This window comes from Passer domesticus, chromosome 3 (genome assembly GCF_036417665.1).
Source record: "Passer domesticus isolate bPasDom1 chromosome 3, bPasDom1.hap1, whole genome shotgun sequence".
NCBI classification, from domain to species: domain Eukaryota; kingdom Metazoa; phylum Chordata; class Aves; order Passeriformes; family Passeridae; genus Passer; species Passer domesticus.
In genome coordinates, this window is record NC_087476.1 from 90,665,909 (window position 1) to 90,683,317 (window position 17,409).

Consider the following 17,409-nt stretch of genomic DNA (forward strand, 5'->3'; position numbering starts at 1 on the left):
TTGTCGTAGGAATTTTGTTGTGTGATATTGTATTAATCGCTTAATGGCTAGATGAGCAATTTCTTGGAGGAGCTGATTTGTCAAACAGAATTTTACATGTGTGTCCATATCTTTAATGTTAGATCTAGTTGTGCAATTCTATGCTGTGAGAGGGGAAAGAAAAGGCAGGTATGGGGTGTTAGATAATGATCTGTAGTAGGCTCTGGGATTCACAGAGTAAAATGTGATGTAAAATGACTTAGGAAGATCTAAAAAGGTAAAATTGTACTAACTTGTTCTAAGAAAATTAACACACATGAGCTTTGAAGAGGGCATATTCATTGTGCTGTGTGCAGTGTAGGAACTCTGTAGCATGCTTTTGAAAGAGGGCAGTTTTCTTTGAAACTTTTATGAATGTTTCTCATATTCTCAACCCAAATGAACTCTCAATCTGAAAAACTAAAACTGAACTGAAAACTGATTGCTAAATCAATTATTTTTCCTTCTTTCACCTTCAGTCAGCTTAGCAAGTACTTTCCTTTTTACTGTGTTTGTATGTGTAATCAGTTTCTTATGCTTATGAGTACTTAGTATGTAATAGGTTGCCGTAGATGCAGATATGTTAATAAAATGTGCTCTTTTCACAGTTGCAGGACATTATAGTTTAAAGCATTTAAGATTTTCAAAATCAATGCCTGTATGTCTGCGTAAAGAAAAACATTAAATCGATCATGTTCTTGTACTACATAAAGAGCAACTAATCTGTCAGGCTAAGCCTGCTTAGCTGTGGTATAGCTTGGTTTTTTATCACCTGCTGGCAATTTCAAGCCTGATTGTTCAGCTGCAAATGATGCAGCTCCTTGAGTGAAAAGTGTAGAGCTGTAATGGCAGGTGTTTGACTATACAAAGATGAATAGGCATCTTTCACCTGAAGGTGACTCAGAGGGATAGAAGGTCCCATTACCATTTTTCATGCTTACTTTTTTTTTATTGATTAATAATGTCAGACATTGGAGTAGATGAAACAAGAAAGTCACATAAAAGGTAGACTTCTCATTATGGCCTTTTTAAAATTGATTCAGATAATTTAGAAATGTTTCTTTTATTATTTCCATGGAAGGTAAGTAAGCTTGCTTTTAAATGCAGCAGCTTTAAAAATAGTGCATTCTAAAAAAAACCACTTAAAAATAGTGTCAGTGATGTTGATAATTTTTTTAAACAACCTCTTTCCACTTCTTCCCTTTTGCTTGCCCCTCAAAAAAAAAAAAATCAGGGAAACATAAAAGAGGTTTACTTGAATAGAAGAAGGCAAAATCAAGCTATAGCATAGCTAAGTTTGGCTTGTCAAGTGCTAGGTCACCTTCTTAGCTGAATGTTAAAGTTTATACTGTATTTGGAATTAATGCATTTTTTTGCCTCTATATGTCTCTCCCGATTTGAGATCTAGCACACCAAGTATGAGATGCTTGAGAATAGTGTATAAAGTGGAATGCATCACTTTATGCAAAACAATTATTTGTGCAGACAAATAAAAACTGTGCTTGCACTTTGAGTAGCTTGTAAGAAGTTTGCCTGAACAGGTTTTGAATGCATGAATACAAGGTAAACATATGCAGAAGCATCTATGCTGTCTCATAAGAGCTTGAAAACTAAGCTTTGGAGTGTAATTTTTGCTTTTGATAACTTCATTTTTATACAAAGAGGTGGTCAAATTCAGCATCACTGAATCAAGTGGTTGTTATCCTCCAAGATGATGTAGCCTTCTGTGCTTTGGAGCAATCATCAGTTGCCATCTCCTCTGCAGAAGATGCTTTATTTCATGTTGCAGCTAAGCTGTCCTTTGCATAACAAGCAGGAGTACAGGCACAAAAAATATTTTGTTTGTCTCCTTCATCTTAATTCAGGGGAAAATTCACGTTTCCTCTTTTTTTTTCCCTTTTTGTTTCTGGAGGGTTTTTTTTGGGATTTTTTATTCTGTTTTTAAAGATGTATTTATATGAACAGAGCCAGTGTTTGAAATATTTTGATTAAGATATACTCTGCTTTCATCTGGATGAAATGTTTTCTTAAAAAGAGGAAACAAATGAAGGGGAAGTAGTGAGTATATTAAAAACTTCAGTATGCTTTCTCAGTCCAGATGGAAAAATAATACTGTTTTAGTCATGAGGTTTCAAAGTGAAGAAGCACTGCAGAGAAGCTGGATGGATTTAAGCAAGGATCTTTCATGTGTGGGAATACAAAGCTGGCTTGAGTAGATGCAAGAACTGCTGGAATCTTGATTTATTCACATTTACACAGTTGTGTGAACAATAGAGCTGTGGACAGACAGACTTGTTCACTAGCAGACAATGGCTTCTTGTTCTGAATCCAGGAATTATGCAAGTCATGGATCAGCAATGTGGTAACAAGGGTTCTGTAACTGCCACAGTTCCCAATGTTTGAATTCTTGAGTTATCAGGAATGAATTGAGAAGAGTGGTAGGAAACAAATAGCTACCTACAAATAAATAATAAGTGCTTGAGTATCTATTTACTTGAAAATACAGAAAATTCAACTTAAGGCCATTGTTAAATGAAACTTCATGCTTTAAAGAAGAAAAGTTTTGATACCACAGCACAAAAGTATATTTCAATGCCATATTTCCACATGAAACAAATCTCAGGGGACACCTTTTGTAATCATCTTGTCTTGGGTGTTATCAGAAGCAATTTCTATTCACCTTTTTGCAAAGAAATGGTGAAAATTGAAAGAACAGTGTGGAATGCAGGAGTGCTGAAATCAGTGCTGTTAATCTTAAAGGCTTTCCATCCTTTTGAAGCTGGAAATGTTTTAAAGTCTTCACATTGCTTTGTCTGTGCATGATATTTTCTGCAGAACTGAAAAAAGAGACCAAACAATGATAAAAATTGGTTAAAATCAAAGAAAGGGGCAAAGGCAAGTACTGCCATAGGGTGGTATCCATCCTTACGTTTGGTTTCTGAATTTGAAGCTGTCTTCTCTTCTGTGTGAACTTATCTTGTTTGAGGATTATATATGCTGGTATTAGAACCACCTGCAATCATTAGATTTTAAATTTAGTTTATATTTCCTCTGTTTCTAGGGAAAAAATGGATGTAGGGCTATAACAACTACTTGTGTTGAAGGACAACTCCTAATCTCTATCATCTGATCCTTGTGTTTTAGCAGGACTGACACCAATATATTCTTACACCATTTCGAAGCTTAGTTCCTCATCTGGGAAAACTCCATGACCCTTAAAATTTAGTGTTTGTGTTAAGTCCTATGGCTTAAGTGCATTACTTGACCTGTCTTTGTTGGATAGATAACTGACCTGCTGTCGGCTGTGTCTGTCCTTAGGGTTCTGGAGGAAAAAATGCAATAAATTCAACAGGTACTGTTGTCTTTGCAGGTATTACTGGAGATGTTATGATTCAAAAGATTTAGTACTGGCATTCTATTTAATTTTTATTTTCTTTTTCCTATGCCACATTTTTATCTTTTCCTTTCACAAAAGTCAGAACCCCAAAAGGCAATACAAGGAGGAGAGTGTTCTAAAGATGAAATTCTTACACGTTGCACATGGATTCAGTGCCTGGTTTTAGACATACCATGGCACTGTGGTGGGTGTACCTCCAGGCTGGGCTCCCAAGTGTGATACCTGTGTGTGGAGAGAATTAGGGTATGTACTCCCAATTTGTGTCCACCCTGCTTTGAAAAGCCAAGCTGAAAAGTGACACCCTCTCTTGCCTGGAGCAGTTATATTGCTTTCAGATCAGAGTTTGGAGTAGAGGGTGAAATCTAGTGTTTGTGGAAACTGTTCTTTTGTGAGCCATTTAGGCACCCACAAGTGAGATGTTTAGCACGTAGGACAGAGGAGATGCTTGCAGGGGATGCTGAGGAGAGAGGAATGGGTTAAGCTGTGCCTTTCAGAAGGAGATGACTCCTGGGAAGAAGGGGGAACACCTGAAGGGCTCAGCATTTGTAGCCATAAATCATACCGCAGAGTTGTCTGACAGTGCTTTTGTGCCAGAAAGCTCAAGCGAGGTGCTTCCTTTTCATCCTCTCTCTGTATTTCTCCAAATAGCTCAAATCTTAGAACAATGTTCGGAAGAAAATGGGCATTGAAAGTTTGTCCTCAGGTTATGAACCAAATTTCGCATCTTCCAGGAGAATGCCCATCCCATCAATCCGCTTCGAGTAAATAAAAGGAGCTGTCCGTGTTATCTGTCATTAGAAAGGAGGCAGGTTTCGAGGTCCGGGGCGAAGCTGGAGCTCCGTGCTGTGCCCGTTTCCCTCCGGGCTGGCGTTTGCGGGCGAGCCCCGCTCGTTCCGCTGCAGCACCACGGCCAGCGCCGCAGCGCCCGGCCCGCCGGCCGGAGAGCGGCGATGGCCGGGGCTCCCCCGGAGCTCCTCCGGCCGGCCACCTGCCAGGCCCTGCCCCGGGGCCGGGGACAGCCTGGGCATGACTGGGCGAGGTGCACTTGAAGCTCATAACACCAGCTGTATCCCGGGATGCAGCAAAAGCGGCGTGGCCAGCGGTCAAGGGAGAGGATTCTCCCGCTCTGCTCCAATCCTATGTGACCCCACCTGGAGTCCTGCACCCAGCTCCGAGTCCCCAGAGTAAGAACCTGTTGAGCGAGTTTAGAGGAGATGCTCAGAGGGCTGGACCACCTCTGCTGTGCAGACAGATTGGGAGAGTTGTGTGTGCTCAGCCTGGAGAGGAGAAGATTCCAAGGATGCCTTATAGCACCTTTCAGTGCCTAAAAGGGGTCTACAAAAAAGCTGTGTAGGCAACGTTTTCCAGAACCAGGTTCTCATTGTAAACTGAATCTTCAAAGTGCTGAGCATCCTTAGTTGGAGTAGGAGATGAGGAGTAGGAGCTCAAGAGCTCCCAGGTGGTACTAGCATTTTTCAAGACTGGGACTAAATTCACTGATACTTTCAGTATACCAAAAATATCCAGATGTATACTCTGCCTATCTGTTATGGCAAAGTACTGCTCATAAAGATTATAGTTGTATCTAGCTCTTGTGACTGTCATTGAAGGTCTTCTATTTTGAGGAATATTTGAAATCACTGTAAAAAATATTCTGAATTAAAATTCAGCATATGACTTCTCTGCCAGAAGCTGCTAAATGTTACATTCAAGTTTGAGAAAATCTATTAGTATATTCCCCCTTTTGTTTAGAGGGAGTAAAATTAATGATTTTGTTTTGCTTTTCTGCTCTGCTTTTTATTATCTTATGTATATTTCTCTGCTTATTCCAGATCTATGCTTGATGCATCTGAGGCTAGAATTGCTTCTGTTACAGACAACTGTAATTTTCATTGTGCATGACTCTAGCCTTACATCTTGATTAGTCTGAAGTATCTTCTGCAGTGCTGTGAGATCCAAATCTGATCATTAGATTTAATATGAGATTATTGTATAGTGGACATTTATCCTTGCAAAATGTGCCGTTCATGTGGCAGTGCTTTTGTAGAGTCATTGAATACAAAAGTCACAGCAGCCATGGGTTTTATTACTGTACCATGCTGACACCTATTTTCTGACTTGCTTTCATCTGGTACTTGGTTAAATTATACTCCCTTCTGGTCAGTATTAAAGCAGATTGCTCTGTTTTAACAACTTTTTCTCCCTTTAGTCATAAGAGGTTTTATGAGGTACACTTGCAGCTTTTTTTGGTAATGTGTGTCTAATCTTGCATGTTTTCTCAAGGTTGGGGGAAGTTTGCCCGCTTGACCCGTGCCCTCACGAGCAGCCGAGGAGTGCTGCAGCAGCTTGCTCCCAGCGTGCAGAAAGGAGAGAACGTTCACAAGCACTCAAGACTTGCTGAGGTAATTTTTTCTTTCCCTGGGAGGAAATATTTCTGGCCTTTGTGGGTATGTCGTCTCTGCGCAAGCCAAGAACTGTCAGTCCTCCCTGCCCTGGGAATCTGGTACATGTGCTGTGAAATGTGTCCTGTGACAGCAGAATGAAAGCAGGTGTCCCAAAGACTTCATGTAACCTAATTCCAGTGTTGTGTTCCATATCCATAGCAAAGTCTTAAAAGGTGTTATTAAAATAATACTTTCTTGCTTAGTTTCCATTCTTTTGAGGATCTTAATAAGAGTAGGATCTTGGACTATCTGCTTATGTAAAACTGAGGTGAGAAAAACAGTCTAGTACACAAGGAAATCCTGGAGAATCCATGGCAGGGTTATTCTCTGAATTAATTTATGTATAGTGGGATCCCAAACTTGCATTAACAACTGGTTAAAACCTATGTTTAAGTTACTGCTTTTATGGACAGAACAGTTGTAAGATGCCACAAGCAGCACTGCAGGGAGATTATGAAAGTGAAACCTTGTGATTTAAGTAGCCTCTCAAAGTTTTGAGATAAGCTCCAGGTAGAGAAGGCCCCTTGAAACACTTAGGGCTTGAGGGCTTCTGCCACGAGGGGGAGAGACTGTCCTGTTTCCTATAGCTGTCTCCTGGGCCAGTAGCAGGGTCTCCCTGGTGTAAAAACAGCCTGGGGAGAGGTTTGACATGGTGTTAATGACAGCACAGCCAATATGAAGTGGCAGTCCTGTGTCACTTCCTGCTGTGAATGCCATGGCAGCAGCTGTGACTTGACAATAATTCTTGATCTTCCTGTGCAGCTGGAGGTGTAAGGCGTTGATGGGTTCCATGAGGTCTCCATATAGTCATTTATACTGACTATGTATAAATACATATAGTCATTAATACATACATTATACTCTGCTAGTTCTGCTGTATACGTCTCAGTTTCTATGCAAACCAAAAATCACCTCTCTTCTTATCAAGTATAATGGCAAAATTCCTGCAGACAGGATTTCATCTAGTCAGTATTTAATACAGAAGAACTCAAGAAGGAGAAACCAATTTCTGTTGCAAGCAGAGAAATAACATGGATCATACTAGCACAGAGGAGGGATAGTCATTCATGGGCACCATACTGCAGGAACACCATGTGATTAACACATGTCCACCCTGAGGTTGCTTTAGTGTCCTGGAATTTGGAACAGTTTTCCTCCTAATCCTACTCAAGGCTTCATATCAAATTATCTTTTCTTGTCTTTAGATCTCTACCCTTGAATTTTAGTTAATGCTAAAATGTAGGCAGCAAAATGTAAGACAAAGGGTCTGAGGTTATTCTGTTTTGCAACAGTCTGGACGTCAGTGACTACATGTTACTGAAACTTTTTGCAAGTCCATGTGTTCTACAAGTCTTTGCTAGTATTCTTACTGGCACAGCCAATTGATTAATTACAAATAATAAAGGGCAAGTGCATAGTTTACATGTGTGAAATTAGTTTCTTTAATTGCTGACTGAATATTGTGGTCATAATTTTACAAAGAACATTAGCCCCAGCTGTGATGTTAGGTAGCTTTTTTTCATGCTGTAATTCCATTTAAGCTAACAGAACTACACTACAGAGAAGAGTGCAGATAATCATACAGACAAGACCACCTTTCTTTATTTGAAGATATATGGGGTGCCAGGCTTCTTATCCTGCAAAAGTTTTTTGATAATATTGAGTATGGGATCTCTAAGAGTTGTATTTTCAAATATTTTTTCTTTTTTTCCCCTTCATCCCTGCAGTAGCCTATCTGAAATTTTAAAAGTCATCCTTTTTCTTTTGCTGCTCACCATGACATTTCACATCAATCTTGTTTGTGTGAGAAGGCTCCACGTTTATTGCGGTGTTATTTGTGTTGCTCTTAGTTATTTATCTCTTAGATATTTGAATGTCTTGGGAGGTTGTTGCATCCTACAACCTGAGTAGAGCAAGGTGTTGGAGCCTGCCACAACAGCTTACAATTTTTTATTGTTATGGAACAGTTTAAGAAAGGTGTTAGTGACAGACTAACGGGCCATGGATAACACAAGCAGTGTCTGTGAAGCTTCAGTCTCTGACTTTCGTCGGTAGGCATAGATTTTTTTTTAGCCTGATTTCTCTAATAGCAGTCATATGAAAACTATTCAAATTAATTATGCAATTAACAGAAGGGTGTTAGGTAACTGTGAGACAACATTTTGCAATAGGAGTTTGTAAAAGTAATTGATGAATTTCTGTTACTTAATCACCAAGGAGCTGGTTGTAGGGATGGTTCTTCCTGGTCACTGCTGAATGAGTACATGTGTCATCTGCACCTGTGGTCTTAGCTGATGTGTTCTGCACCTTTGCCAGGCAGTTCTGGGCAAACAAGACTGTGTCAAAATTAAAAAAAAAAAATTACAGTTATGAGAAATAAAAGCAGAGAAATTATAATGGTGCTTAGCAGCACTGCTTAAGAATGGATCTTCTGCCACTTTTTAATTTTTTTTTTACCATTTACCATTATTTACCAGGGACTTATAACTGCCATTAAAACTGCCAGTCAAAATATTGAGGTATAACACCTAGCCCTTAGTTTGGGAGCAATTTGTGTGGGTGCTTGGGAAAACAAAAGCAAGGAAGAGTGAGAGAAAGCAAATAGGTGCAATTGAAAACATGAAAAGGAGAGATTAAGCTGGAAATGAGTGAGTGTTTGTGTTAGCTTTTTTTTTGCCCCCCAGTCATACAGTCATAAAAATAAATAAGCCATTGTAACCACATTTGATGCAATTTATGACTCCTGACTTGGGATATATTCACCATTTTGTTAAAAAAAATAGGATTTAAAAAAAAAAGTGCTGTGTTTAGAAAGTAACACAGTCTTGTAAAACCTGTGATGAAATTTGGCGTTTCTGCTCTTGGAATAAAATTCTCCAGCGTTAGAGAGCTATTAAAGCACCGTGCATCATTACCACAAATAATAAATGCAGATAATACAGCTGCATTATCTGATGAATAATAAGTAATTGAAATGATACTTTCATTAATAAGTTTCAGAAATAAATATTTCTTTTACCACGATAAAACTGTATAGTAGTGAAAAATCTTCCAAAACCAGAGCTGTTTCAATTATTCAGAAAATTGTAGTAATCAAATTGTCCAGTGCACATGAAAGGAAGCTCAGCATATTGGTTTATATGGTTGTGTACATTTTCTTCATGATTACTTTTATATCAGTCTCTTGGGGTTTGGTTTTTTTTTTAGCTCTCCAAGAGAAATAGCTTTACAAGCAGATTGAATGTGGTTAGCTCATGTGGGTGTGCAACCACACCTGACTACTTTAGCAAACCTGTCTCAGGTTGGCACTACTCTCCCTAGAGGCTGAAGTGCACCTTGGAATAGGGCAGAAGGTACTTTGCATCGACCTGGATTTGCTGGATGGTGTGGAGAGAGGAGGGTTTATAGCTCTGAATCTTCAGATGAGCCAGGGCTGGTGTGTGTGTGGAAATAGACTTGGTGTGGCCCTTGGTGTGAAAAGTGGAGCACGGAGCTCTTGTAACTTCCAGCGCAGTGACCTGACAAAAGCTTGATCTTTAGTACTAAGCTCTGTGGACCTCCTTCCATGGTTTCTGTGCAGTACTGAGCTCTTTTGTTGTGCTTTATGATAAAGGCACATGCTTGTTCTCTTGTTACACCCTTGTTGTAGGTGTGTTTCTCTTCCTTCAGTGAAATGAAGAATTTGGTGCCTTTGAGAGCTCTTGGCTGGCACTGCCAGGCACTGTGAGACTTTTGCCAGTGTGCCAAGCAAGCTGCCTTTGCTGGGAGAGATAGTGTGAGCTGGGGCAGTGCCCTTCTTTCACCCCAGGCTGTGAAATCCTCTCTAGCAGTGCCAGCAGCATGGGGTGGTTTTACAAAGGTGTGTGTTAATGATGTAGGGAGAGGGAGCTCAGGCTAGAACTTGTCACCTCCATCTCACCCCAAAAGAGGACTGGAGGCACCTCTGCCTTTCTGCAGGTGGCTTTCCCCATCTGGTGAGTCATTGGAATCCCTGTGTCATTCCTTAATGCTTGCCTCCTGCCCCTCCATTCAGGATTCATGCCCACAGTGCTGGTGCACATCCTTCTGCTGGAGACCCACTAAAGCCACAGCTCCTGGTCTCTTTAAATAACCATTGCTAGGGCTTCTCCAGAGACTCCAGGGAGGGTAACAGAAGTTCAGAAGACTTATTTATAAGGTCCCTAGCTATTCAGATAGTTTTAGAGTATGTTTACTTTCTAAATAGAAAGGGAAGGAGATCAATCAGTCATCAATTCCTTTTATTTTCCTGTGCTGTAGCCCTTGAATCTCAAACAAGTAAGGAGAAAGTGCTTTGTATTTGGTGATGACATTTTAAAACACTGAAGCAGCAGTTTATTGTCTTAACAAGTTGGAACTAGAAGTCTGGTTTTTCTGCTTTCAGTTCAGTTTTGCATCCTTACAGTTCCACTAGCTTTATTTTCATGGCTTTTTTCTATTTACAGCAGAACAATGACACCATAATTTAGCCCCTTCTTTTTTGCCAAACAGAGATTGTTCTTGCCTTTTCCCCTAACTGGGTAAGCAGGTATACATTAGTATATTTTCCAGTAAATTTAGTTCTGTTGATGCAAAATTTCCACAAATTCTTGGAATACAAAGAGAGCAGCAGTGACCAAAATGGAGTGCATTATGCAATTCTCAGTCTATAACTGATGTGTGTATAGATAAGAACCACCTGACAAGAGCAAACTTTTTTTTTTTTTCAGTTTTTTATGGTTGAGGTTCCTATGCTGGTTAGAATAGTTACCAAAATATTGGACTCACTCATGTAATACCAGAGGTTAAAAAAAAGCTGTAGTAGGCCTGTGATTGCAGAAGAAGCAATTATGCTTTCCTGCTGCATTTGAAGAGTGATCCTGTCTCCCCACACCAGTAAAATCTCAGCACTAGAACTGAAATTCTGCTAAATGAAAAATGCTACTGTGTGATGGAGGTGCTTGGTTTTGCTGATCAGTTATTCCAGTGAGTGAGTGTTGCAGAAGACACTCCTTGCCCAGTGAAGCATATTTCAGGCTTGGGACCCTGTGTTGGAGCTGCTGGTCATGCAGAGCCTCGTGAAAACCAGGAGTAACTCATTGATTTCCAAGTGATTCAGGTACAGCTGCAATATGCAAAAGGGAGGGCAGGAGATGTTTGCAATATTGATTTGGGCTAGGGCTTTTGCTGGGAAAAGACATCCCAACATCTGTCACTGGGACTGCAAACAAACCTTAAAAGGAATGATGCTCTGAGTACACACACAGACTCAATACACACCCTCTGCCTCCTCCAGTCACACCAGTGACTTTTGGGGACTGCATGGGCTGGCCAGTGCCTCCTGCAGAGACGAGAGACTGCATGCGCCTTGTGCTTCTTCCAGCTCCTCTCAGCACAGGGCAGCTTAATTCCCTTTAATTTAGGTAGTATGGAGTACATACATGAATCAGGGTCAGGATCAATAGGCTACGCAATACTGCAGTGAACACGTCTGAGCCCTGGGTGGGTCTGCTGGAGAAATGTTCCTTTCTCCTCTTTGCTGTCATTCTAGACGCTCACTAACAAAAATACAGAGTCCTCTTATTTTTTTTTTCAATCAAATTTTTTTCAAACTCTTAATGCCTCTGTGGTAGCATGCAGGTCTGTCAGAGCAGGTCTTGTTAATTCTCTTCAGGAGAACATACTGGGCTCAAAGTCAGCAGGCTTGCAATTCCCATTCTCATTTACACGTGTGTGAGGAACTGTGGCCTGACAGTGTCTGACCCCTGTTGTGTACACGAGTAAGTGATTATGTGAGGTTCAAAGCAGCAGGGAATTTCATCTGAGACTGTTTTGTCCAAGGAGATCTTGTGTAGCTGATCGTTTTCTTTTGTCCCCTTTGGCTGAAACTGTTGGGAAAAATCTCACCAGTTCACCAAAAAAAAAAGAAAAAAGACAAAAAAAAAAAAGGCACTCAGAAAAGCCTGGAGATAAAATCCACGTCTAAATAACTGACATTAAAAAAGCTGAGATAAGGAGAATGAAAGGAAGACATCCTTCTATTCTAGCTGTGTTGTCTTATCTTTTCCCAGAGAAAAACAGACATTTAATTTCCTTCTCTGCTTCCTATTGCTCTGAACTATGTGTAAATAAATGTGAAAAAGGAACCATGCTCCTAAATATTTTTCCTAAGTACTTCTCACAGGTTCTGTGAGTTTGGCATTACCAAATACATTTCACTCAGGGAAGCCTTCATGTTCCTTTCAGTTTTCATTTATAACTCGTCCAGGGTAAAATTTGCTTTAAAATTTAACTTCTCTTTATTTGACACAGGTTCTTGATGTTGGTTTCACCCTCATGTATAGCCATACATATAAACAGACACATTGGGCAGAACTGGAGAGAGAACAGACGTAAAATGGGCAGCATTGATTGAGACTGCAGTTATGTAAAACAGTGCTCGGTGTCAGCCTGTCCTCAGCTTGAGGTCCAGGGTTTAAAACACATGCTGGCAGATAATCTTCTGCAGTAGTGCTTTTCTGAATTCAGACCTAACTGCAGTGTAACTCAACAGTGTGCCTCGTCAGGTCCCCTAAATCCTGCATTCAGTCTGGAGGCCCCCAAAGCCAGAGGGACATGGGGGCATTGGAGCATGTCCGAGGAAAGGCAAAAAAGGCAGTGAAGGGTTTAGAGAACAGGTTTGATGAGGAGCAGCTTGGGGAGCTGGGATTGTTTAGCCAGGAGAAAAAGAGGCTCAAGGGGACCATCCCCTCTCTACAAGGGCCTGAATGGAGGTTGTAGTGAGGGGGAGAGCCATCTTTTCCTCCAGGCAACAAGTGACAGGACCAGGGGAAATGGCCTCAAATTGCACCAGCAGAGATTTAGATTAGATGTTAAGAAAAATTTCTTCACTGAAAGGGTTGTCAAGCATTGGAACAGATTTCCCAGGTAATGGTGGCATTGTATGGTACCTGGAAGTGTTCAAAAGGTGTGTGGATGTGGCATTTGGGACATGGTTTGTTGAAGAACATGGGGGTGCTGCGCTAATTGTTGAACAATTGTAGGGGTTTTTTACAACGTTAATGATTCTATCTTTCTGTGATTCTACACCATCAGGTAGATAAGATATTGAACTTCTCTGAATGAAAAGGTGAAGTCCAAAATGAGTTTATTGAGGCTAATGATAGCTATCCATGGGCTTTGGACCTCCACAGCCCAGAGAAGAGGGAAAAAGGCCTGTGCATTCATGATAGATTGTAGTTTGAGACAATTTCAGAGAGGGTGTAGTGAAGAGTTTAATAGGCAGTGTTGAAAAACAGACGTGGTCCAGCGGTCCTGCTGCTGGACCAGAGCTCAGTTCGTGTTGTTCCAGGTTTTGCCATCAATTTCTATTCACCCTGTCCTTCCTGCCTATTCTTGCCCATCATTTTTCTGTCTTGTCTGTCTAGATAGCTGAAGGGGTTCTCTCTTCTCTGTCTGTCTTGGGCACTCCACACATTAGTGTCAAAAAATAATTAATGGCATTAAAAGAAACAACCGTTCTTTGTTTGATGCTGATTTGTGTAACAGAATACTTTTCTTGGCTTGCTTACCATTTGGTGGTGGTAATAGGAGTTATTTGACATTAATTTTTATGAACTGTTGTACTGAGCTTGAGAATCTAGTGTGAAAAAATTAAGCATGTTTTCTTTTTCCTCTCAAATTTGTCTTGACTACAGGTATTGCAGCTGGGTTCTGAAATCCTCCCACAGTACAAACAAGAGGCACCAAAGACTCCACCACATATAATTTTGCATTATTGTGTATTCAAGACTACATGGGACTGGATCATCTTGATTTTAACCTTCTACACTGCTATTTTGGTCCCTTACAATGTCTCCTTTAAAACCAAACAGAACAACGTGGCATGGCTAGTAGTGGACAGCATTGTGGATGTCATTTTTCTGGTTGACATTGTGCTCAATTTTCACACCACCTTTGTGGGGCCAGCAGGAGAGGTGATCTCTGACCCCAAGCTGATTCGCATGAATTACCTGAAGACCTGGTTTGTGATCGACCTGCTCTCCTGCCTGCCATATGATGTCATCAATGCATTTGAGAATGTTGATGAGGTTAGTATGCCACTTCCACTTCCATCCATTCATTGTTACTTGATGGCCGGGGGAAGGTGCAGGACAGAAGAAATGTATGTTTTTAAATTTATTGAATTACTGTACGTATGTCTCTGGTAGCTACCCACAGCATGCACAGAATTTTGCTTATGAATCCTAGCCAGAAGATTCATTCTTTAATTTCTGCTGTAGTTTTTGGTGTTAAAAACCCATGTTTATTTTCCTTCTTTCTGCACCCTCAGGGTTCAGGAGTGCAGGTAGAGGCAGAGAGCAGCACCTTTGCACAGAACTGAGGAAAGCTGTTCCACCTGCCTTAGCAGGAATAGTTTGAGGTGTGTGTCAGGACAGTTTGTCGGGGCAGGCTGTGCTTGCTTTCACTGCTGACCGATCAGGGTAGTTCTGCTAATGCCAGTTCTGCACAGGAACCATTGGGATGTAAAATACACATTTCCCAGCTGCTTCTAGTGCACCATGGCAGGTGGCAAAGAGGCAGGCAGTGACTCACTGAATTGTCTTTGAGCACCAGAAAGCACTGTGTGGATGCCTGGTGATCTGTGCAGCATTGTTTGGCAACACTATTTTTAGAGGAAGGTGAAGCAATTGAAGGTGCTTGTTTAGTGATTTCATAATTAAATGAAAGGTAGGGAGAAATCTGGAAATCTAGACTCTTCCTTAGTTCTTCATTTGTCTGGGAGTAGATCACAATCTAGCAAAAGAACTAACATTTAGACACTTAAATCCAGAAAACTAGTATTTTTTAACTGCTTGGTTTTTGGATCAGTCTGCCAAGAAAATATTCCTAAGGTAAATACATTAAAGTTCCCTACCTAAATAGTTCAGAGAGTTAATGAATTTTTATTAAAATCTTAAAGAGGATTCCTGCTTTCTAGTTACATGTTATAAAATCATCAGCTAGTTATGTCTCTGAGTTTATCTGTGACACATGGTAAAGCTGTAAGATACAGAATCACAGGATGGCTGGGCTTGGAAGGGATCTCTGGAGATCATCTAGTCCAACCCAGCTGCTAAAGCAGATTCACTCAGGGCGGGTAGCACAGGGCATCACATCCAGGTGGGTTTGAATACTTCCAGAGAAGGAGAGGAATTTACATACCTACCTCATCAGGGCTTAGTATTTGAATTTTAGCCTGTAAAATTTAAATTTTATGACTTTGTTTAAAATATGCCCATTTATGAAGGACAGCCTATCTATCAAAAGAAAACTATGCCAAGTGAAATATAGGCAAAGCCAAACCCCATTACTTTTTAAAAATTACACTATTTTTAATAAAATTTAAAGTGGTTTTCTCAATAACTTGAGGACAGGTAGGTAAACTATTAAATGCAGTGGAAAAAATGTGATGTTATTTGATATTTAATTCCCTAGAGAAGCTTTCATTTTATATCAAGCTACACACTGAAATAACACAAATTAGATCAAGCAAAAAAGCCTTGAGAGACCTGTCCTTAAGTATTTGTTTGCCATATAAAAGACCCAGACTGCAGATTATTCTGCAGGGCTTTCACCTGTTACTTTGCTGTGACACTGATAGAGCGATGGGAGGAGTGGCCATGTGTCAGGTTCTGACATTTAGACAGAAAGGAAAAAAAAAAAGAAAATTAAAAAATAAACAAAGCAAGAGACACCCCCCCCCCCCCCCCCCCCCAAAAAAAAAACCAACCAACAAAACTCAACAAACTAGGAAGGAAGCTTTTTTCACCCATGGCAGATAGAAGCAGCCTGGTGAAGATTTTGCTGAACACTTTTTGACTTTAGACCGGTGATGTGACCTACAGAACACCTCTGAGGAAAATGTCTGTAGCAGTGGCTGTGACAGCCCTCGAACTGAGCACAGATGATTTTGGACTCATGGTAGCAATTCTGCAGAGAAATTCTTGTGTGAGTTTGTATTTCTGCAGGTTCTCCATCTCAGTGTTGCCTTGTAGCAATGAGAAGCTGATTGGTACTTCAGTTTTCCCCTGGCTCTTCAACAGTCCTTAATCAGTGTAACAGTGTTAGTTTTAGTTATTCTACTATTGTGCCCAAGGAAAAAAAAAAAAAATCAAGATTTTTCTTGATGCTGTCCTTCCTTTCAAGGCTGTTCATCTGCATTTCCCATAGTGGCTTCTGACATTTGGCTGGTAAAAATCGTTGTGGGATCATTAGAGCAGAGTTTCCACTGGTGAAAATTGCCATGCTTCTACCGAGTGCTCCTAGGCTGGTTTATGGGACTTGAGGGGTTTTACCAGCAATGCCAGCAGAATAACACAGTGCATATCAGGAGGGGGTTTGGAACAGTAGATGCTGATCACTGTTTCAAGAACTGCCTGTAGAGAGAAATATAATCTTTTAGTGAAGAAGGAAAAAAAAAAAAAAGCGCCACATTCAAGAAATCTTGAAAGCAGAAAATCTTTGCCTTTTATCTTTTTTTTTTTTTTTCTGTTGTGTAGAGCATTCCCTTGTGGGTCAACTCCCTTCCTTTCTTGCTGGTTTAAATTTACCTCCCTCTTGCCCTGGATTATACACCATATAACTTCATAGCTAGATGAAGTCAGGTGCAAGGCTGCCCTGCTCAACGTGCAAATAACCAAACTGAACTGTATCTCTGTGCCACTTTAATTTTGCTAGAGGGAATTCCCTTGGAGCCATGGCAATGGAGTCAGTAGCTGGCCATGGCTGCTGCAGGATTTTTTTTTTTTTTTTGGAAGTCCTAGTAAGAGTATTCTTAAAAAATAGCCAGAGATGAAATGATGTCCAGTGTCAACAGTGGTGATAAAATGAGATGAAGAATATGAATTCTATTTTCCCCATCTGATGTTTTCCATACATGATTTTAAACAGGAGGAAATAAGATCCTGACTTTGTTGCAGTCCCTATAATGAAAGGGGACTGGACCAGGTGGAAGCTTGCTTATTTTGCTGGCTACTGTCATTTTCTGTTTAAAAAAAAGGCACTGAAGATTCTGAGAATGTCATGGAGGAACTAACTTGACAAGTCAATTTGTACTGCAGAATGTTGTAATTACTGTGATGGAGACTAATTGATTTTCAAGGGACGCAGGAACTGCAGCACTGAATAAGTAAAAACTGTAAAATAGGGTATTGAGATTTTTTTTTTTTTTGCTCTGGGCAGTTTTGAGACTGTCCCATTACTTATCTCTAGATGAATAGTGAAACCATTTTTGTCATCTTTAAAATGATCCACTAATTGTAGTAGATTAAACTAGAGCTGATCAATATTTTTGGCAAGCAGATACTCGAAAAAATTCTGGTATTGGATTTTTTTTCCTATTTTGAAGTAACTTTTTGGTTTGCAATTTACTTCATTATTCCTTTATAAGATATAACAGAAAATATTTTCTTGAAACAAAATTGAGTGCGATTTCTGTGGTTTTCAGACAATTTCAAAATTCTTTGGGTTTGTTGCAGTTTGGAAAATTAGTATATTTTCACTTCACATTTT

General features: G+C 40.2%; 1 protein-coding gene across 5 annotated transcripts in view; it reads left to right on the forward strand.

Annotated features, from left to right (window-relative positions):
- Window positions 1-17,409, forward strand: part of KCNH1 (potassium voltage-gated channel subfamily H member 1) — a 175,195-nt gene that overhangs the window by 23,960 nt on the left and 133,826 nt on the right. For 4 of the 5 annotated variants that reach the window (XR_010359182.1, XR_010359183.1, XM_064414325.1 and 1 more), the window contains exons 5-6: window positions 5,699-5,817; window positions 13,554-13,946. Coding sequence is in view for 3 of the 5 variants with exons in the window: in XM_064414325.1 (XP_064270395.1) it covers window positions 5,699-5,817; window positions 13,554-13,946 (512 nt within the window). In the remaining 2 variants the exon portion in view is untranslated. Of the gene's footprint in view, window positions 1-885; window positions 1,100-5,698; window positions 5,818-13,553; window positions 13,947-17,409 lie in introns of those variants that run through there. The other variant, XM_064414326.1, reaches the window with a different exon arrangement.